The following is a 22,458-nucleotide window of genomic DNA, read 5'->3' on the forward strand; positions in this document are numbered from 1 at the left end:
TTTGGTGCTTGGGCCTCACATGGCGAAAGAGAAAAACAGCGCTAACAAGTTGTCCTCTGACCTGTGCTGTAGCATAGCCAGCCCTTCAGACTTACACAGATAGATGAACAAATGTAATAACACAGAAAAGGAACCTAAAACTAGCTATATTGATAATTGGGACATAGCTGTCTACTATTAAGGCGAAATCCATCTGGATTAAGAAGTGTCTGGATTTGGGGGAAAATACCTCAGTTTAATGTTACAAATATCACCAGGGCTTCAGCACAAGGATCCAAGCTTTCCTCATAAAGTTATCCCTTTGTTTCCCAAATTACAATGAGACACCCCCCCACCTCACTCTCTACCCCCCCCCCCCATGTCAGGAACCACAGGGTGGAGAAGTTCTGTGTGTGTATCAGAGGTCAACCTCCTATGCTACTTCTTAGAAGCCATCTACCTTGTTTGTTGAGATGGGTCTCTCACTGGGACTTGGGGGTCATCATTAGGCTAGGCTGGCTGGTCAGCAGGCTCTGACCATATCCAACACACACACACACACACACACACACACACACACACACACGCACGCACGCACACGCTTCATGCGGTACTTTCATACCAAAGATCTGAACTGCAGTCAATGATGGCAAAAGTCCACGAAGAGTAAAGTCAGCCATTGGAGTTCAAGCACAAACAGCAGGAATGCTTACCCGGTGACCGTTTCTCTAATGTGCACATCACTGTTTCGAATCTGTGGACTATGTGGCATCTACGTGGCTTAACTATCTATGTGAGTCGAACGACATTAAACTGCCATAACAAGAGAAGTGACTCAATAATCTAAAACTTCAAATCAAATTTAGAAAAGCTATACTTCCCTCTAGAAAACTGAAAGAAAGTAACTTGGGCTTTGAATTGAAATTGAAAACTGAGCTGGGCAGTGTGACACCTGCCTTTAGTCCCAGCACTCCGGAGGTAGAGGCAGGCAGATCTCCGAGTTCAAGGCCAGAGCCAGTCTGAAGGCTGCCAGAGACACAGTGAGATCCGGACTCAGAAACAAACCAAGAAAAACACTTGAAAACATGAGTACAGTGAAGCCAACAGCTTTCAATTTGGGGCCTTCATGCCTTTCAGTTACTGAACTTAAATACCATACTTTTAAATATTTATCAACAGTTAATATTCCACAATTCCACAATTAGACTTAGTAGGATATTTAAAGAGAGAGAGAGACTACACAAGGTCAGAGGAGGATGGATAGGGAGAAGGAAGGGAAAGGAAAGGGTGAAAGGAAAGAGATAAGGGTAAATTTCATAAAGATACATTGTATACATGTATGAAACTGTCAAAGAATAAACAAAATAAAAATCAACTTATCATGAAAATGTTTATTTTTATAACCAATACAATTTGTAAGTAATTTTCCTTCCTTTGGTAAGCAGAGAAATATTATGGGCGCATAGTTGGGTTGCCAGAACACAGAAAACCTGCATTTAAATATACAAGCTAGATTCTTACAAAGGAACACTTTTATAATTCTTGTTTTGGGGGGTGAGCTCTTTTTTTTTCATTTTTATTAAATATTCTCTGTATTTACATTTCAAATGTTATCCCCTTCCCCCCACTCCCATCCCCCTCCCCCTCCCCCTGCTTCCAGGAAGGTGCTCCCTTTTCCAATCACCCTCTCCCACCTCAGCACCTTGGGGGTTCCCCTACACTTGGAAAAGTCTTTCTAGACCAAAGGCCTCTCTTCCCACTGATGCCAGAGAATGCTGTCCTCTGCTGCATATGCACCTGGGGCCATGGGTCTCTCCGTGTGAACTCATTGGTTGGCGTTTTAGTCCCTGGGAGCTCTGGAGGGCTTGGTTGGTTGATAATGTTGTTCTTTCCATTGGGTTGCAAACCCTTTCAGCTCCTTCACTCCTTTCTCTAGCTCCTCCAGTGAGTTCCGTATGTTCAGTCTGATGGTGAGCTGTGAGCATCCTCATTTACACCAGCATGGCTCTGGCAGAGCCTCTGAGGAGGCATCCATATCAGGCTCCTGCCAGTAGGTACCTCTTGGCATCAGCAATAGTGACTGGGTTCTGTGGTTGTCTATGGGGTGGATCCCCAGGTGAGGCAGACTCCGAATGATCTTTTCTTCAATCTCTGCTCCTATATTTGTCTCTGTAAGTCCTGTTGTGAGTGATTTGTTCTCTCTTCTAAGGAGGACTGAGGCATCTGCATTCTGGCCTTCCTTCTCTTTGAGCTTCATAAGGTCTGTGAATTGTTTCTTGGGTATTCAAAGCTTTTGGGGGCTAGAATCCACTTATCAGTGAGTGCATACCATGTGTGTTCTTTTACGACTGAGCTTCCTTACTCAGGATGATAGCTTCTAGTTCTATCCATTTGCCTAAGAATTTCATGAAGTCATTATTCTTAATACCTGAGTAGGGCTCCATTGTGTAAATGTACTACATTTTCTGTATCCATTCTTCTGTTGAAGGACATCTGGATTCTTTCCAGCTTCTGGCTATTATAAATAAGGCTGCTATGAACATGGTGGAGCATGTGTCCTTGTTATATGTTGGATCATCTTTTGAGTATATGCCAAGGAGTGCTATAGCTGGATCCTCAGGTAGTAATATGTCCAATTTTCTGAGGAACCTCCAGACTGATTTCCAGAGTGGTTGTACCAGCTTGCAATCCCACCAACAGTGGAGGAGTGTTCCTCTTTCTCCACATTCTTGTCAGTATCTGCTGTCACCTGAGGTTTGATCCTAGCCATTCTGACTGGTGTGAGGTGGAATCTCAGGGTAGTTTTGATTTGCATTTCCCTGATGACTAGGGATGTTGAGCATTTTTTTGGTGCTTCTCGGCCATTTGGTATTCCTCAGTTGGAAATTCTTTGTTTAGCTCTGTACCCCATTTTTAATAGGATTATTTGATTCTCTGGAGTCTAACTTCTTGAGTTCTTTGTATATATTGGATATTAGCCCTCTATTAAGATGCAGGATTGGTAAAGATCTTTTCCCAATCTGTTGGTTGCTGTTTTGTCCTATTGACAGTGTCCTTTGTCTTACAGAAGCTTTGCAATTTTATGAGGTCCCATTTGTCGATTCTTGATCTTAGAACATAAGCCATCTGTGTTCTGTTCAGGATATTTCCCCCTGTGCCTATGTGCTCTACGCTTTTCCCCACTTTCTCTTCAATTAGTTTCAAAGTATCTGGCTTTATCTGGAGATCTTTGATCCACAGGGACTTGAGCTTTGTACAAGGACATAAGAATGGATCGATTTGCCTTCTTCTGCATGCTGACTGCCAGTTGAAGACACTTTCTTTTTCCATTGAATGTTTTTAGCTTTTTTGTCAAAGATCAAGTGACCATAGGTGTGTGGGTTCATTTCTGGGTCTTCAATTCTATTCCATTGATCTACCTTCCTGTCTCTGCACCAATACCATACAGTTTTTATTACAATTGGTCTGTAATACAGCTTGACATCAGGGATTGTGATTCCCCCAGGAGTTCTTTTATTGTTGAGGATAGTTTTAGATATCCAGGGTTTTTGTTATTCCATATGAATTTACAAATTGTTCTTTCTAACTCTATGATGAATTGAATTGGAATTTTGATAGGGTTCGCCCTGAATCTGTAGATTGCTTTTACCATATTAATCCTGCCAATCCATGAGCATGGGAGATCTTTCCATCTTCTAAGACCTTCTTCAATTTCTTTCTTCAGAGACTTGAAGTTCTTGTCATAAAACCTTTCAGTTGCTTGGTTAGGGTCACACCAAGGTATTTTATATTCTCTGTGACTATTTTGAAGGGTGTCGATTCCCTAATTTCTTATCCTTTGAGTAGAGAAAGGCTACTGATTTTTTTGAGTTAATTTTATATCCAACCACTTTGCTGAAGTTGTCTATTAGGTTTAGGATTTTTTGGGGTCACTTAAGTATACTATCATATCATCAGCAAATAGTGATATTTTGACTTCATTCTTTCCAATTTGTATCCCTTTGACTTCCTTTTGTTGTCTAATTGCTCTGTCGAGGACTTCCAGTACTATACTAAACAGATAGAGGAAATAATTCTTAAAATAAAGGTGGGTAATCACTACTCCCTTCCTATTTCAAAGAGAATGCAGCCTTTCAATGATATTAATGAACACACATGCACTGAAGAGAGGAGAGGAGAGAGAGGCAGGCAGACAGACAGATAAGACAGAGGTGTCAGTCTTACACCACACTACAGAAGTCAAAGGAAGCTCTGATGTAACTGTTGTGAAAGCAAAGGGCCTCTGTAATCTAAATGGACGCTCACATAGAAATCCAAATTTACAAGCCACCCCTGTAGGTTGAAGCCTGCAATCCCATTTTTCTGGAGACTGAGGCAGGAAGGTTGCCTGGGTTCTGGGATAGTCTGGTTTACAGAGTGAGTTTTAGGTCAGCCTGGGTTACATTGTCCCATTATTCAAAGGGGAGGGCAAGTGAGAAGGGAAGGAAAAGAGAAAGAAGAGAATTAAGAAAGAAGAAATCTTAACCTACAGGCAATTCAGTGATATTATTGTATCAATAACTGTTTAACTGATAGTTACTGCACACTTTAAAATAAAAAACATGATCACTTACCAAAAATAGTAATTCTCACAAATGCATATAGACTAAAAAGTAATATATCTACTCCCCACTCAGTCCAAACCATTCCCATGATTTGTTACCGCTCTACAGTATATACTCATAGGCTTTCTGTGGCTATCCATATTCAGTATACATGATATGCAGCTATAAATCAACGTTTTCCCCACTTCTCAGCATGTTACGGCACCTCTCCAGCCACTGCCTCTAGTTATCCTACAGGCTCTCCTGCCCTGTCCTGCTGCAAGGGCACACCTAAGAATCCAAGGACTCCTTCATTAGCAGGCGGACATCGAAAGAACTTCCAGGTCCTTGTAAACGATTATAAAATGGATGCCTCGGTCTGTATCTGCGAACATGCGTGAGTACTTCCCCAGTCTGCGTGCAGAAGTCAGAGCTGGAGTCATGAAGGAGTCATGGCCGGCATGACCATGGTCCGAACCAGTCCATTCTGTCCTAACCTAACACTTTTACCTCACTGTGGTGAGAGAGAGACTTCCTCATCTAATCTGCTCTAACAGTGCCCTTGCCAAGGCTTAACCTAAGGAGGTTTTGAAAATTCATTGCAATCTTAGACAGAAAAAGCATTTTCTCATACCCCCCCCCCCCCCACTAAATGGGGAGAAGGAAGAAATCAGAGAAACAGCCTAAGCAGAGGAGCAGACCCTTGCCCTCCTTCCAGCAGTGTTCCTCAGCTTGCCAGGAACGAAGGGTTTCTGGAAAGGCCTGGACCCTTGCCCAAAGTTCACAGTAGCCTTATGTTTGCCAGGCCTGGGAAGAAACTTTCCATTCTCAATAGAACAAGCAGCAGATACAAATGCCAGGCTGTTAAGATTCCAAGAAGGAAAGCGACATCGCAAATATGACAGAGGAAAGAGGACAGCAGTGTTTCCATCCTCCTGGCCTTGGCTGCGCTCCTCTACAGGACTAAATGGGAGAATCAGGATCTTTACCAGGAAGGGAGATACTGGCTGCAGTCACAACTGCACAAGCAAAGTGAGCCTACTCCGCTGGAGAAGTCACTTGCCCCTGTGCGCAGAACAGGAAGGGGCTGAGAGAAAGAAAAACCTAATTCCTTACCATCAGGTTCACCTGCCAACCTGGAGTTTGTCCACATTGGCCCACTGACCCCCACCTGGAGAAGGGCAGAAAACCCCGGCCTGCATCTATCCAACACTGATTGGTGGTGATTTCCAATGGCCTGAAGTCAGTGGGAGTTTCTGAGACACCTCAAGAGAGGCATAATTGTTGTTATGCTCACAGTGACCTGCCAACGGCAACAAAGGAAGGGGCTGTGAGGGATAAATGGCTTGGCAAAATCAACTCAAAGAATTTGCCACCAATCACAGACACAAACTGTGCCTCAACATTTGTGACTCCACACCTGCTGGAAGAAGGTCACAGCTTTGAACAAATACTGCACATGTGACAGAACCATGTGTGCACATACAATCATGCATGCATGCATATGCACACTAAAGGTCACACTAAGGCAAAGCAATTCAAAGATATCAAACTAGAGTATTGACCAGAAGACAGAAAGTCTATGTAGACTGGAGGAGTACCAAAACCAGACAGAAAGATTAAAATTCTATGGCAGTGTGTATTAAGGAGAAACACTGATGTGCAGCCTTCTTTTCCATAGCAACTCTTTGATGGGTCAAAGAGCAGAACTCCTCTGTCCTAAATGGAGGTTTGAGTCTAGTAGACATGCCAGATGGGTGGCCAGCTCCAGCAGCCAGTCTGATGGCAGAGGGGATTACCAGCATACGGTTTTCTACCTCAGGCATTCTTGGCAAGAATCACCTTCCCACCTGTTGCAAAAACCTATTGGAAAGAAACACAATGGTCATGGGCCCATGTGTGGAGCCTGCTAAGGTCAAGACTAAGGCTCTTTCTTCCAGGAGAGACGTCAGGGAGAATCTACGCCACTAACTAAACTAACATTACTGAGTACTCTTTGTTTTCCGCATCCACTCACTAGTTAAGTGGTAAATGTCACAACAGAGGGTCCAAGGACCCACAGAAGTACTGATTTTTACAGGAAACTTGGTCAAGGCTTCAGGGGTCTCCCTAGGAGCTGAGATCTTAAGGACAAGGAGTTAGAATCAGTAGCACAGAAACTGGAGCATCACTGTAAGCAAAGGCCTCAAGGTAAGACAGCCAACACTGTAGGCTTGAAGAGCGTTTAATAAAAGTACAGCAAGAGGGAATGAGCACATTATAGTGACACATGCTATGCCTGGGTGACACATGCTATACCCAGGTGACACATACTACGCTTACTGACTGTTTGGCCAACACAGGTTGTACTTGGTAACACCTGGTTTGCAGGGTGCCTTGGTAGAGGGGCAAGCATGAGAAAATTGTCCACACTTCCCAGACACCAGTAGGCTTTGGGCCTCATGGAATACAGCGAGAGTACTTACAGGCCACCAACGCAGTAGCTGCCCTCCAAACACAGATATGACAAACCCAGAGACTATGAGTAGGTATATCAAATTATCTTAAAATCCCAATGGTGACTACATACTCTAGAATTAATGTTTAATACAATGGTTGGGGGGATATTATCTCTCCCTTGATGTGTGTTTACCAAGCACGGGAAACAGATCACCATCACACAAAAAGAACAACGCTGTCCACTTAAAGGTAAGTCTTTCCTGCCCCAGAGCCTATTTGAGATGATAGTTTGTATTTAATCAGTGCCAGAAAATAAAGGCAAAGAAACTTTTGGGAAAACAACAGAGTGCTTCCTTTTTCTAGGACATTCTCTACAAACTCCATCACGTTCTGGAGCAAACTTGGAGAAAGTGCAACCTAAGAGCACAGCACATGTTATGGGGAACATGGCCGAGCCTCTGCCAAGCCACAGCAGTAGGATGTAATACGCTCTGTCTGCCTCGACCTTGACAGAACCGGGCCCTCCACTTTATTCTCCAAGTCACTGCATGCTTTTCCTGAGTCTTGGGGAACAGAACCAGACAGGGGCTGTTGGCAAGATGGTTTCAGTGATGAGAAAGAACAAAGAAAGGGACAAAGTTTCTTTTCTGTTCTCCTCCCCTCTTTCCAGAAGACCGGACACATTACTATCTGGACTTGTCAGGGTCATCTGCTCAGCTTCCGGTACTTTCCGCTGTCACACTGTGACGTTTGTGGTACATAAGGATTAAAATGCTGGGGTGGGAATGGAAGGAGGGGCTGTGATAGAGCCAGAGGAAATAAATGGAAACAAAGCCAAAAACAAGATCTAAGCACAAGGAAGCATAGATGGGGGTGGGCGTTAAACTGCCTCAGGAAGACTAGGCAGAGGAAGGCACAGAGACAAACAGAGACAAACAGCTATGTATGGGAGGGGCAGGAGGAGCTGCGCCTGGACCCTGTTACCAGACTCAAGGTTACTCACACATCTGTCTTTCATTCCCACACTGAAAATATTTTCTTTCTTATCTCGGGGGAAGACTGAAAGGACCCCATGCTGAAAGAGCACAGCCTTGCTAACTCCAAGCTCTCTCTCGTCCACTTATGAGCCTGGACTTGTCCCCCACTGCCCAGGCCGCTCTTGTAGATGGAGCAACCATACGGAAGGTCATTAGAAGTTTTAAAGCACCCACAATGCATTGTTCTTACTAAGCAATCAATAACTTTAACATTATTAGAAACGCGTATCAGCCACTCATCCAAGCTCTAACTTCAGGACCTCGCCAACTCCTTCCCCAGTGCCCTGGTCTGAGCAGGGAGTATGCTTTATAACCAGGGGCTTCTATCTACAACCTGCTGAAGCCCTGGACGGAGAGTCCCTGGGGGTGTCAGGTGCAGCCAGGTACAGGACAGGAAGCAAGACCTCCTTTGATGGCGCTGACCTTGTCTTTCATGTCTATCCTCCATTCCTTCAAACCAAACAGACTTCACCATAGCTGTTTGGGGACCCCACTGGGGGTGTTACAACAAAACAACAGCTGGACAAAATAGTGGTCATTAAAGACACCAACAATGTCTTCTGAGTTCAATGGCTACAATAAATTCGTCCTAGGGGAGGTTTCTTCCTTTCTGGTTCAAAATCTGCTACTGGGAGGAACGGCATTTTATTTATCATGTAATGTGTTGGTGGAAGGGTGGAAAGGGCACAGGTGAAGTGGATGTGAGCTGGGCCATTTTCCTCCATAACAGGAAGTGGCTTTCCTGAGTCCCAAATAATGGTCATTTCTAGGAGTCGGGGCGGGGTGTGGAAGGCAGGGCACGTCCTCTCTTCCTCACACCAGAAGTCACTGTGTGGCAAAGGTCTTAAACACTGGAAGCTGTGGATACAGAACTCTTAGCAACTTGAGACACTCTGGTTGATCCAGCTGACACTTTCTGGAAACTGCTGAGAACCGGAATGGGACTCTGAAATTTGGAGCCATCCTGAGCAACCTGATAACTTTCTGTTTAAAAAAACACATAAAGAACACCAGGCAATTCCAGTTCAAGACACAAGAAACCATATTTCATCTGTATTTCCATATTTTTCATCTTTACAGTCCTTTGTTAGCTTCATTATATCCATTTTTAAAATATCAGAAACGACTGGCAACTTGGTACATGGAAGCTTATATAAAGTATGTGGATCCTGCTACAATTTGCAACAAAAACTGAAAAATCAAACCATTTGGAGTTCATGGGTGAACCTAATAGTGATTCCCAGGCCCTGCTACAAAACTGAAGGCAACGGCCCTGAGGTGGGGGGTCACTGGATTCCTGTCTGAGGTGGGGGGGTCACTGGATTCCTGTCTGAGGTGGGGGGGTCACTGGATTCCTGTCTGAGGTGGGGGGGTCACTGGATTCCTGTCTGAGGTGGGGGGGTCACTGGATTCCTGTCTGAGGTGGGGGGGTCACTGGATTCCTGTCTGAGGTGGGGGGTACTGGATTCCTGTCTGAGGTGGGGGGGTCACTGGATTCCTGTCTGAGGTGGGGGGGTCACTGGATTCCTGTCTGAGGTGGGGGGGTCACTGGATTCCTGTCTGAGGTGGGGGGTCACTGGATTCCTGTCTGAGGTGGGGGGGTCACTGGATTCCTGTCTGAGGTGGGGGGTCACTGGATTCCTGTCTGAGGTGGGGGGGTCACTGGATTCCTGTCTGAGGTGGGGGGGTCACTGGATTCCTGTCTGAGGTGGGGGGGTCACTGGATTCCTGTCTGAGGTGGGGGGTCACTGGATTCCTGTCTGAGGTGGGGGGTCACTGGATTCCTGTCTGAGGTGGGGGGGTCACTGGATTCCTCTCTGAGGTGGGGGGGTCACTGGATTCCTGTCTAAGGTAGGGGGTCACTGGATTCCTGTCTGAGGTGGGGGGTCACTGGATTCCTGTCTGAGGTGGGGGGTCACTGGATTCCTGTCTGAGGTGGGGGGTCACTGGATTTCTGTCTGAGGTGGGGGGGTCACTGGATTCCTGTCTGAGGTGGGGGGTCACTGGATTCCTGTCTGAGGTGGGGGGGTCACTGGATTCCTGTCTGAGGTGGGGGGTCACTGGATTCCTGTCTGAGGTGGTGGGTCACTGGATTCTTGTCTGAGGTAGGGGGTCACTGGATTCCTGTCTGAGGTGGGGGGATCATTGGATTTCTGTTATGTGCTGCCCACCTGAAATCACAAGGGAACAGATGCCAGCAAAGGAAAACACCAGCATTTGCCACGCCCTGAATTACCTCGCCGCCACACAGTGTTTTAGCTTGGCTCTTTATTCATGACCGAAGGAAACAGCTGTGATGTCATAACTCAACAATAAGCAAATCAGAGCCTGACTCCTTTTTCTGACTGTTTTATTCAGTCTGTTATATATGCTTTCTCTGAGGAGAACAGTCAGGGAAATTTCTCAAAAGCCTAGTATAGTTGACTGCATTTCTGGGTTTTGTTTTTGGAAAACTAAATACATTTATGTTAGCTATCACTGAATTGAAAAGGACTTGGGGATTGTATGCCCTAAGAGCTCAATTTTCAGATGAAAACCCTGAAACCAAGAAATGTGAAGTGTCTACACAGAGGGGCAGAGAGGGGCACAGGAGCCAGGCACCTCACCTTCCATGTGGCTGCCTGCTTATGAAAAGTAACACAAACGAATACCCTTCAAAAGAGTGTGCTCGGAGGCGCACAAACACTGTGTATCGGGGTCTCCTACCAAGGCACCGGTGCTATTTAATGTCATATCTCCGAATGGGGGGTGGGGGGGAGAGACAAGTCTTGTCCTTCACATTCTAGGATGTCTACTGTCACCCTTGACCTCTACATGCTAGATTCCAGTAGCACACACCCAACTTGGGCACAGCCAGTGTCTCCGAATGCTAGTCAATGTCCTCTGAGAGACTAAAGTCGCTCAGTGAGAACAGTGTCTCAAACCATGCTTCTATGCAGCCATAGCCAAGAGGAAGCCAATACTCATTGCTCTGGGTCAGGGGCCAGAGGTGTGGGGTCCCTGAGGGATCTGCAGTGTTACACACAGACGGGGGGGGGGTGCTTCCCTGGTTTCTGCTCAGGAAAACAAGGCAGTGGTCATGTAGAGATGGACACTGTCGGGATAGTCACCAGATAATGGAGACATGGAATACAAATTAATAAAGGGAGAGCAAATGGGAAGAAGTAGAAGAAAGAAAGAGGTCACTAGAGAGAAAGTTTTAACATTCCGGAGTCTGGGGGACAGAGCAACCATTATAAAATAAAGTGCAATGCGTTCTTCGGGCATATTTCTTTTTAAAAGGCAACTCAGTTTGAGCAAAGGGGTCAAGAACTTTCCACCAAGTCACTGTGAGGCTTTGGGAAAGGACTATTGTCCCCAGATGATGGACCCCTCAGGGGAGTACTGTGTGAAGCTCTTTGTTAACGTCTCATGTGCTTAAAACTCGAAAGCCCTTTAGAACAGCTTAGCCTGGAGTTTCACCCACATCAGTGTTCCGAGTGTACAATGAATTTCAGTGAGACTTTAAAATAATGAACATGGCTTTTCACATCCAGGGTTCAATCAATTTTCCTAACTGCTACTTCCCCCAAACCTATTTAATCTTAGAACACCCTCTGGGAAGCAGAAAGGCTCTGGGTATGTTTCAGACTGTACTCTCCTCGCTTCTCTCTGTGGCTAATCAAATGGTAAAATTCCAGATTGATTGCCTTCTGACAAGAATGCATGTCAATGTGCTTTGCACGGAGTCCACTCACACACAGCACTTGGGCACACCAGTCCCTGCAGCCTTCTGCTCTCTCCTGGACACCCGCAAACACCCACCAGTACAGAAATCCTACTTTAGCAATTTTTCATGGATGAACAAAGACAATTTTAAACACTCTAATAACCTTGTGATTTCCAAACCCTAAAGTGATCAGGACTCACTAGAGGGTCTGAAGCCGCAGGTTCTCAGTCCACTAGGTCAAGTTAGACCATCTGTAATATAAGCATCTGAGACCTAGGACATCTGATGTGTGACCCCAAACGGTTGTGACCTATTGAGAACCAGAGACTGGCCTAGAAACAGACTGTCTTCATTTCTAAAGCGCTTCATGGATGCTGAGCTGTAGGTGTTCCCATCCTGGTGACCCATATTAAAATGTTTTCCATCTTCACAAACCTTGGTACCTCCTTTCCACAGCTCACTAGGGAAAACCCAAGCCTTTTGTGAATGACTGAAGCTGTTCACAGTGTAACCTCAGCCCCACAGACTCGCCTTCCCCACACGCACTGAATTTCCTTGAGCTGGCTCTGCTGGACCCTCTGCCTGGCCAGTTCTACTGTCTAAGGCTGGACTGCCTTTCAAATGTCACTGCTCCCAGAGCACATCTCCTGAAGTGATAATGAATGGTTTTCTCGTATTGTATTTTCCCCATGACTTAAATATGTACATTAGTGTGTCTAGTTTTCTGCAATACAATTATATATTTTTTTAATTAAATGTAGATATCCTATTTGGGAATCTCTTACCTCCACACCTATAGTCTCTAAGGCCTGGGGATCATCAGGAAATCTTCTGGAGAGTTAAAAACGAAACAGGAAAGTCAAAGTATGTTTCCACTCTCTGATTTTTGGCCCCAAATTAGTATTTGACATTAGAGATTATTGGGATCCCAGAATATCCATCCAATCAATCTGTTCCAGAACACAGCCCCACAATGGCTTCTATCTCCACACTATGGCTAGTTCTTCAGTATCTAGATCATTCTCCTCAATGTAAACAACTGCCCATTAAAACAGATCATACCTGATAACAAACCAAAAAGCCTTCCTAATCCCAGAGTGCATGCCATGAGATCTGAATCCTCCGTCTCTACATTTCACCACACCTCCACCTGCTGACCCTCAGGACTGCTGGGCAGGAAGTCACCTCTCAGAGCCCTCTCCACCTGACATATGGCAGCGTTGGACACAGTGGGTAGCCCATTTGGAACTTGGCTTCATTCATCTTCTGAGATACAACGACCCCTTCTATCTTCCCCAACTGTGCTCACCCCACAGCTGTGCTTGTCTTTTCATGAACTCAAAACAAGACAGAGAAACAGACCCAGTCTTTGGGCCTTAGCTCCTCTGTCTCCCCATTTAGTTCCCAGGAGAGCAGAGGCAGTAGTGTGGCTTTAAATACCACCCAGGCTATTGAAAAGACACCATTATCCAGACAGCTGACTGAGACCAGACTCACTGACTACCTCAAATTAGCATCCACTACTCACTTGCTGATAGACACGCCCACCAAACTTGATCCCCATTCTCGGTCCTGCCTCAGAAAGCTGGGGTTCTATTACAGCCCTTGGCAGTGTCCTAACCCTACTTTTGGTCTTCCAGATAAGCTATCTGTTTCAGTATCTGCACTAGCCCTTGCCTTAGTCCAAACTCCCATCACGCATTGCCGGGACTCTTGTGAAGGTGCTAACCAGGCTTCCTGCACCCTGGCCTCTGCCCCCAGAAAACCACAGCCAGCCTGGTCACCTAGGCTGCTGTGCTGTTCTCAGTGGCTTCCATGCAGCCTGGTAACATCTACTCCTTGTTTATAGCAGCTGGTGAGCCAGAGATGCCCAAAGCTGGGGAATTGAGTGAATATTGTTAGATAACTTTCTTGAAAGAATGGGCTATAGGTAATTTTAAAATGTATAGATATATTTATTTTATTTGAATGAATGTTTTGTCTGTGCACCACATGTATACCAGGTGTTCTCAGAAGTCAGAAGAGGGAATGGGATCCCCAGGAACTAGAGTTACAGATGGTTGTGAGCCACCATGTGCATGCTGGGAACTGAACCTCAGTCCTCTGTAAAAATATCAAGCATTCTTAACTGCTAAACCCTCCCTCCAGCCCTGGCAAAGGTGTTATGGGAAATCATGGCGGCACGGCAGCATAAACATAAACTCTGTTTCTGTGACAGCTGTTCTCAGACCCACACTTCTGCTGCCTTGGTTTTGCAAGTGCTGAGACTGAAGGCACGCACCACCACGGTCAGGCACCACCACGGTCAGGCACCACCACGGTCAGGCACCACCACGGTCAGGCACTACCACGGTCACGCACCACCACGGTCACGCACCACCACGGTCACGCACCACCACGGTCAGGCACCACCACGGTCAGGCACTACCACGGTCACGCACTACCACGGTCACGCACCACCACGCTCACGCACCACCACGGTCACACACCAAGCTTGATCTTGGCCGAAACCCTGCCCTGACTGAGAGTTGGTAACGGGAAGGAAGGCACACTCACTTCCGGATCACAGCCTTCGACTCGGGCGAGCTTTGGCTTCCATCATCTTCACAGTTTGGGTCTGTCAGGTTTCCATACCTTTAAAGATGAAAACAGGCAAACAAAAATAGTCATAAGGCTGCTCTCTATAACTTCAGACATCAAACAACACACCAGGAATCATTAAGGAAATAAATATATATGAAATGACAGAAAAATCGAGCAGCATTAAGAAAAACCAAGATGGATAGATAAGTGCACCCCAACAGCGTCAGGATCTAACTATCACACTCCTTCAGAATGTTCTTACAATAGTCCATAGTTCCGGGAATCTCTTCTGTACATCGGAGCTTCATCTTGGCAAGAGAATCAGATACCACACACTACAGAGAAGGCAGCAAGAACTCTCATACAAGCCTATATTCCACGCTGCTGTCTATGGCAGGAACACACAACTGAGCAAGCACACAAAGGTGATGCAGCCAGGAGACTCCTTTTGAGTACAGTGTTGGAGGGTCCTGGAAACAACCTTGGACTCTCAGGCTGGGATGGAGGTAAGGGCTGAAGAAGAGTCTCCTCTGCAGACATCAGCTGCAGTTGGTGACCATACCTGCCCTGAGCCAGGCTGATCGAGACTCAGGCTGAGAACAGATCTAGGCTCCTGCTTTGGGGAAAGCAGTCAGTGCTTAGAATTTAAAATTTTGCTCGTTGCCGACTCAAATTTTTACTAAATACGTTGACCAGTGCCCAAGAACACAATAAGCTCTCATTTCAACTCTACATGTAGAGAAAATTCACTCTGTACTAATGTGCCATGTTTTGTTTTGCAGAGAATATGTATCTGGGGGCCGCAGAAGTGGCTCAGTGGTAGAGGGCTTTGCCTAGCATGCCCAAGGCCTGGCTTCAATCCCCTGCTCTGCAAGCAACATAAGAGAACATGTATTTAGTTAGTAACTGACACTCAGTCCTACGGAACACTCCATTAACTAGAAAGGGCTGGACTATTTCTGCATTTTTCCTCCTAAGACGACAGAATTCAAAGTCCCTGGGGTTTGAAAAGCTGTTTGTTGTCCCAAGGTGTTTGATATTAGAAATTCTGTATTCGGTGGGTTTACATTTTAAAGAGAACACTTTGTCTTGTATAATGGGATTAAAAGACCCTATGGGTCCTTGGTCTTAAGATTTATAAATTCTTTACAACTGATGGTCAGTCCATCTGGTGTTCCAATCACTCCATCATGACAAGTTCCAGGTTGCGTCCTTAGGCACTACACACACACACACACACACACACACACACCCTGCTCCTTTCTCCAACTCATCAGCTTTATTGGTCTGTTGGCCTCTCGACGGTATTTTCCATGGTCATGACCCTTCTGGCCTCTCCACCCTGTGCACCTGTGGGGCTCCCAGGGCCCCTCTCTGCTCTTCCTGAGACAGGAGTTCAGTTAGATTAAGATTTCCTCAACCCCACAGCAGTCAGGCAGGGGTGGGAAATGAAGCTCCCAGTAAATAAACAAAGTGGGGTTTTTTTGGCTCTTTCCTTTGGCCACCATCATAGTGAACTGTGTCCTCATGTTGCCTCACAGCGGATTTTGTGGTTTGCTGAAGTGGGAGAGTCAGGAGGAGCAGGAAAGGGGAGGCCATTGCAAAGTCACCAAGCTTCCCAATCTCTCCCTATAGCCCTCAGTTACTAAATATGGCTCACGATCTTTGTTTTGTTATGTTAATTTGTCTGTTGGTGTTCCTTCTGGAGCAGTGAGAGATAGAAATAAACAAGGAAGATCAAGTGCACCTCCAAGGAAAAGATACACATTTTACTGATAGCTTTCTTCTCAGATGTTTTTAGTCGAAGCTTCCAGATCTTGTGTGTGTGTGTGTGTGTGTGCCTAGTTTCTCCTGTTCTCCTGCTCTCTTTTGGTTCTTTTTGGAGCTGAAGTGGAGGTTGGGTGGCACCAACACCTATCTCAGAACCTCCCCCAGAATGTGATACCAGCGCGCACTGTCCGCTGGTGCCCAAGAAAGACTGAGCAATGTGCACTAATTAGCCTGTTACCATTAACAATGGCTAAGGTCATATTCCTTCTCTCCAGTGCCAGAATGTATGTCCACAGTCCACAGCTGGGACCAAGCTGATGGTTTGAAGATAACTCAGAGGCCTCCAGGAGATGTCAGTTATCAGGGTTGGAAGGGCACAAGGTCCAGGTGCTGGAATCTTGCTCCATCCGACCCATGCGGAAAAGCCAAGCTCTGCACTTTCTACACACCTCAGTCCAAACAGTTCTTACCCTGCTGTTTCTATTCTGCCTCTAACGGTGGCCCTCTTCATGTTAGAGCAACTCACCAGCCACTTAACTAATCTCATCTCTGGGTGTCTACGCAGCCATCACAACAATTCTGTTCAAGGAAGTTAGGGCATGGCCTCTGTCCCTTCAGATCCCGCCCATGATTCCAGTCTGAGAAAAGACCAGTTTCACCTCTCACAAACCATGAAATCTTCTGCTCACTGCGTTCTATCCATAACGTCTGCGTTTTCCCTCCCCCACTCCAGATCATGATCTCTACCTGCCTCACCAACCTGTCAATCACCCCTCCGGTACCCCCACAGCTGACTCCTGCTTCTGAAGCTTCCCCTGGCAGGTTCCCTGGGTCCCTTAGATCTTTGCTGAAGTGCTGCCTTATCAGCAAGGCCTTCCCTGGGCATTCTGTTTAAAATGCAACGCAACTCTAACACCAACCCATTCACCCCCTTACTCTCTACAGCTTTCAGTATCTCTACACGATATAAGGTCAGTGTTGTCCTGTTGGGTACTGACTGTAACATAAAGGTTAGGTGAGTCTTTGGAGCTTACAACAATGCCTGTACGCAGCTGATGCGGGAGAGACATCTGTGAGGAGCAGCGATTACTGTAGTGAGGCCACAGCACACACGCCAGCAGACTGCTCTAAGACTTGGGTCAGAGACTGCAAAAGTATCATCTGCTTCACTCACACAGCAGCTTCCCATGGCGGTACTCTCATCTCTCAGGGCTTAGGACAGTCGTTCCCAGCTTCCTTCCTCACGCTCTGCTGTGGTGACCTCCAACCATAAAACTACTTTCATTGCTACTGCATAACTGTTAAGCTACTGTTCTGAATCTAAATGTAAATATTTTGGACATTACGGTTTGCCGAAGGGGTTGTGACTCACAGGGTGAGAACCACTGGCTTAGGAGCATAAAAACGTTTATTCTGAGCTTTGACTGTGGTTAATTAAAACATCCAAAATTAACATTAAAAAAAGTTTTAGGATTTTTTAAAAAAGAGATCCTGGTATTATTGGTGTGAAACCCCAAAGGTATATGAACTGTTATAAAGGCAAAGGTAGGAGAACCTTCTAGAACTGAATGCACTAGACAGGGGTGACTGTCTGCTCTCGCCCTTTTGTTATCATTATGAAGAAGTAATGCTCTATGGGAAAAACAAAATGCATTTCATTTTGGAATGGGGAACGTTTTAATGCTCCTGTCAGAGTTGGTTTTACCAGACAAGGAATGCTGCTTTTGATGTTTCCCTGAACCTGCTCACAGCTTCCCATCAAAAAAAAAAAAAAAAAAAAAAAAAAAAAAAAAAAAAATCAAAGCCAAGTTCACTTCTTCTACTCCAAAGAGGTAGACAGAATGTATACACGTGTGTGTGTGTGTGTGTGTGTGTGTGTGTGTGTGTGTGTGTGTGTGCGCGCTTAACTAATGGCAACAGAAAAGCCCAGACAAACCTGTCAACAATGTCATCTCCAATCTCCACAAAGCCTTAGGGCTGGAGATCAAAGCTCAACCCCCTTAGGCTTCCCAAGGAGCAAGTGCCTTTCTTCATAAAACTGAAGTGGAAACCACATTGCCAGATGACTTCTGACGTGGGTTTCTCATGTTGTCATCAGGCAAAATGAAAGATTTACCGTGCCTTGTATAGTATAGCTGCAAGCAATTATTTACCATCGCCATAGAATTACTTGAGTAAGAGAAAGAAAAAAAAATGTTTAACTATGGAAGAGCCACTTCCAAGGAGTTTATCTGAAACCCATCTGGGCAAAGTACTTTGCATGTACCTGAAGTGAGGGATGACCAGACTTCGGTCGTTCAAAGAAGTCCTGAGTTGTCCACAGGCGCCATCACTCTATAGAGAGGACAGTCTCATGTCTGTGCTCCAACAGCCATGTCTCAACAGAAGCAGACCAGGATGTGGTCATCCTAAAGAACTCTGTGAGCCCTACTTGATGCTGGCAAATGAGCCGCTGATAATAACAGGTAATGTGTGTCTGATGAATTGTTCACTTGATTCCCATAATAACCCTACAGGGTGGCATCTTTCTTCCAATTTCACAGAGAGGTAAGATGTAACCCAGAAAGCTTACATAATAAAGCCTGGGTGACATCACTGGCAGGTGGAATGGGGATTTGAACCATGGCGGCAGCCTCTGGGCCCAGCGCTAAATCACTGCACTCCCACACATGCTGTTAGGCCCTACCTACTTGTCTATTTTACCATGTCAGGACCCTGCCCGCTCATCCATGAACTCAGTCATCATTGGATATGGATTGTTTATTAAGGACTGTGCCCAGGTACTTACTGTTCTAGACTTTAAGAATAAATCACTGGGGCTAAGGAAATGGTTCAGGGGGTACAAGACCTTCCTAAACGAGCATGGTGACCTCAGTTCAAATCTCTAGTAGCCATGTTAAAAGGCTGGACATAGCTGCACACAATTAAAACTCCAGTGGATGAAGGAGACGGAAAGACTGATTACTGCAGCTACCTCCACGTTCGACAAAAGGTGCAGTCTCAAGGAAATGAGGCAGATAGAGAAGAATACCTACCATCCTCCTCTACACACACACACCTGACACACACATGTATGCCCATGCACACACACACACACACACACACACACACACACACACACACACCTGACATATGCATGTATGCCTGTGCACACACACAGACACACCTGATGTACACATGCATGCCCGTGCACACACACAGACACACACCCTGACATGCATGTATGACCGTGCACACACACATACCTGATGTACACATGCATGCCCGTGCACACACACAGACACACACCCTGACACATGCATGTATGCCTGTGCACATACACACACCCTGACATATGCATGTATGCCTGTGCACACACACATACCTGATGTACACATGCATGTCCATGCACACACATACACACACACCCTGAAATATGCATGTATGCCTGCTCATACACACCTAACACACCAAAACTTCGGCAGAGAGTGAAGAAGAGTGCAGACAGAAGAGGCCTGGGGCAAACACACAGGACAGGACGGGTTCTACTCCTCTCTTGCTTCCTACTGCAGCCCTGGGCCTGGTGTAGCGGACAGTCAACACAATCAAGAATTAGCTTGCCTTCTGCTATGGACAAAGGAAAGCTTGGAGAGGACAGAGGAAGGAGGGATACTGGGTGGGAACAGTGAATGACAGAAGGAGGGAGTGAAGGAAGAGACCACACAGGAAGCTGCTGACTTACCCTCTGGGAGTCTTTGAATGAATCCCAGCTTCAGAACACTTGGGCATCCTTTTGCTGACCCACAGAAACTCAAGTTGTAAGGCATGAAAAAAAAACACCCAGAACCTTGGCCTGGGAGAAGCATGCAGCAGCCAACAGTTGTCTGGAGCTTCACGTGAAGTGTAGGACGGCTTTGCACTGCTTCCCACAGACCAGACAGGGTTGTTTTGAAGCTCCCTGAATAATGCCCTCCACAGAAGGCACTCCCACCTCCCAGGTCTGACAAAGAACTGGGTCATGGTCACTTTGTCCAGTTCCCACTGTGAAGTTGGTTACTGGAGGGGAAAGGGTAAGTCATGGGGTGGGGGTGGGGGACATATTCTAGGCATCCTCTGCTTGGAGAAACAGAAGCCAGGATCCTTGAGTCAGTTTATTATTATCAACAAATTTTAAGATTCCAGTGTCAGCAAGTAGACTCATGTAGGACAGGGTATATGTCTAAGTGTGTGTGAGGTGCATATATGTAGTGTATGTGCTTGGTGTGTGCAGGTGCATGCACTCCTGTGTGTATACAGACACCAGAGAGAAGGAGGGTTGTGGGGGTGGGGATGAGCATTTATTCTCTATCACTCTGAGCCAGGCAGTCTCACGAAGTCTGGAGAAAGGCGGCACCAGCAAAGGCAGTTCTCCCGCCTCTGCACTCCAACAGCACTGGGGTTACAGGTAGAGGTGTCCACTCGGACGTTTTAGGCAGATGTTTGGGGTTCACCCTTAGGACCTTCTCTCTTGTGTGCTCTGACCCACTGGGCATCCCTGGGGACCCTGAGCAAATTCTTAAAGGGATTTGTGAACAACTGCTTTCTTCTTTATCAATTGTTAGACAATGGCCAAACTACTCCTTTAGATTATGAGTTAAATGTAAATTTTTCTACTTACCACTCAGAATATTCATATCGTCTTTCAAGTTCTTGTCAGCTTTCTAACTTCCAAATATATACATACTTTAAAAAAGAATCTTTCAAAGTAATTCAATATTCTTCTCCAATTTAAAAAAAAAAAAAAAAGGTAAATGCATCCTGCGGCTGTTGCTAAGTGGGGAAAAGAAGCAGAAAGACTGAGCCTAAGGAAACATTTTTATCTCTTAGGCCTTACAAACCCTACTTCATGAGGAGAAGGTCTGGCTCTAATGTGAGGCGAAGCCTTTGACGGCACCCCGTCAGTGCCGGTGTTAGCAGAACTTCACTGTGTCCCACTGACAATTCCCACCGGTCGGCTGAGTGGGATGCAGGTCCACTTGGTAAAAATAAAAATCAATTGAATTACCGCATCAAAGTAGCCAAGGAGAGAACTTACTTCCAGTTTCCGACGTTATTATGGTTAGAGGTAATTCTAAAAGGGTACCAGATTAAAGTTTTCCGGTTAACCCAAGGAAACTGGCACAGTCACAGGAGGGAACAGTAATGGGGCCTGTCTGCTGAGGCTCAGGCTTCTGGCAGTGATTTCCGAACTTCGAGACCACAGATGATCGAGCACATGGCAGAGGAGACACGTCTGACCCTTGGCCTCCCTGAGTCCAGGAACATGAGACGTTCGGAGAAAATCTCCCGAGACGTCCTTGTTTCTTGGCCATTGCTGCAGTAACAAACTACCACAGGTTCGGTAGCTCCCAACCTGACTGTTGGACAGGTCGCTGTTCTGAAGTCCAGCGTGGGCTTCAGGGAACATTCCTTTCTATGTGCTCTGAGAAACCACTTCACAGCCTTCCTCCAGGACCCACCTCCTCCCTCCATCTGCACAGATGGATGCGTAAATTGTTACAAAGGTTTATCTTCTATAGTTCTGTGAGCTAAATAGTTCTCAATTTGCGAAAACCTTTTTTATACAAAAGACATCTGATGCCCCGTTTCCCATGATCCTCTTCACTTACTAAGAATAACCTCAGCTCTCACAGTCAAGGGACCAATCTCTCTTTTGTTTGCTTGTTTGTTTGTTTGTTTTTTCTAAGACAAAGCACATCCAGAGGCTTTAACTTTGCCCAAGGAGTTATCAAATCTCAGACCTAGATATTTAAACGTATCTACTGTTTAGAAAAAACAGTTTAAAAACTGGAATGTCCACCACTAAGAAACTGCCATCCTTATCAGGGTATCCAGGATGTTTGTATTTTAAACAAGAAACAAAGAAACAAAGCAACGTTTCAATTTCCTGGCTGTTTTTGCACCTAGTCAGCAGAATGACACCCAGGAGCCCACGGGCCATGACCTCTCCCTGGCCTCACCATCGAGGAAGAAGGCTTAAGAGTCTCCTTTGCACTACGCCCCATGGGAGGCTGGGAGGACAGTCACTAAAACCAACGCCATCATTGTGAACAGCTTCGGACAGCAGGGATGGAAGTTGAACTTTAGTACTCTTAGGACAAGTAGAAGGTTAAAATGCCCTGACTGGAGGTAAGAAGGTTATGCCTGAGACCCTCCAAATGCTGCCAACTGCTTCCCCACTGAGAGCCCTTCCCCCTGTCTTCTCCGGGTGACACATGCTAGCAGGGACCGAAGACTACTTGGCAAGTGCATAGTTTCACTTCAGGACTAAGTGAAAACCTTTTATTTCTTAGTGAGATTTGGGACATACTGCATGCGGTTCTCACACCCTTAGCCAGCT

General features: G+C 45.9%; 1 protein-coding gene across 2 annotated transcripts in view; it reads right to left on the minus strand.

Moving 5' to 3' along the window:
• The window catches only part of RGL1 (ral guanine nucleotide dissociation stimulator like 1), a 104,981-nt gene that overhangs the window by 40,010 nt on the left and 42,513 nt on the right, over positions 1-22,458 (minus strand). For both annotated transcript variants that reach the window (XM_080917862.1, XM_080917861.1), the window contains exon 4: positions 14,304-14,381. In XM_080917862.1, the coding sequence (XP_080773988.1) occupies positions 14,304-14,381 (78 nt within the window). The remainder of the gene's footprint in view (positions 1-14,303; positions 14,382-22,458) is intronic.

This window comes from Micromys minutus (genome assembly GCF_963924665.1).
Source record: "Micromys minutus genome assembly, chromosome: 6".
In the NCBI taxonomy this organism is placed as follows: Eukaryota; Metazoa; Chordata; class Mammalia; order Rodentia; family Muridae; genus Micromys; species Micromys minutus.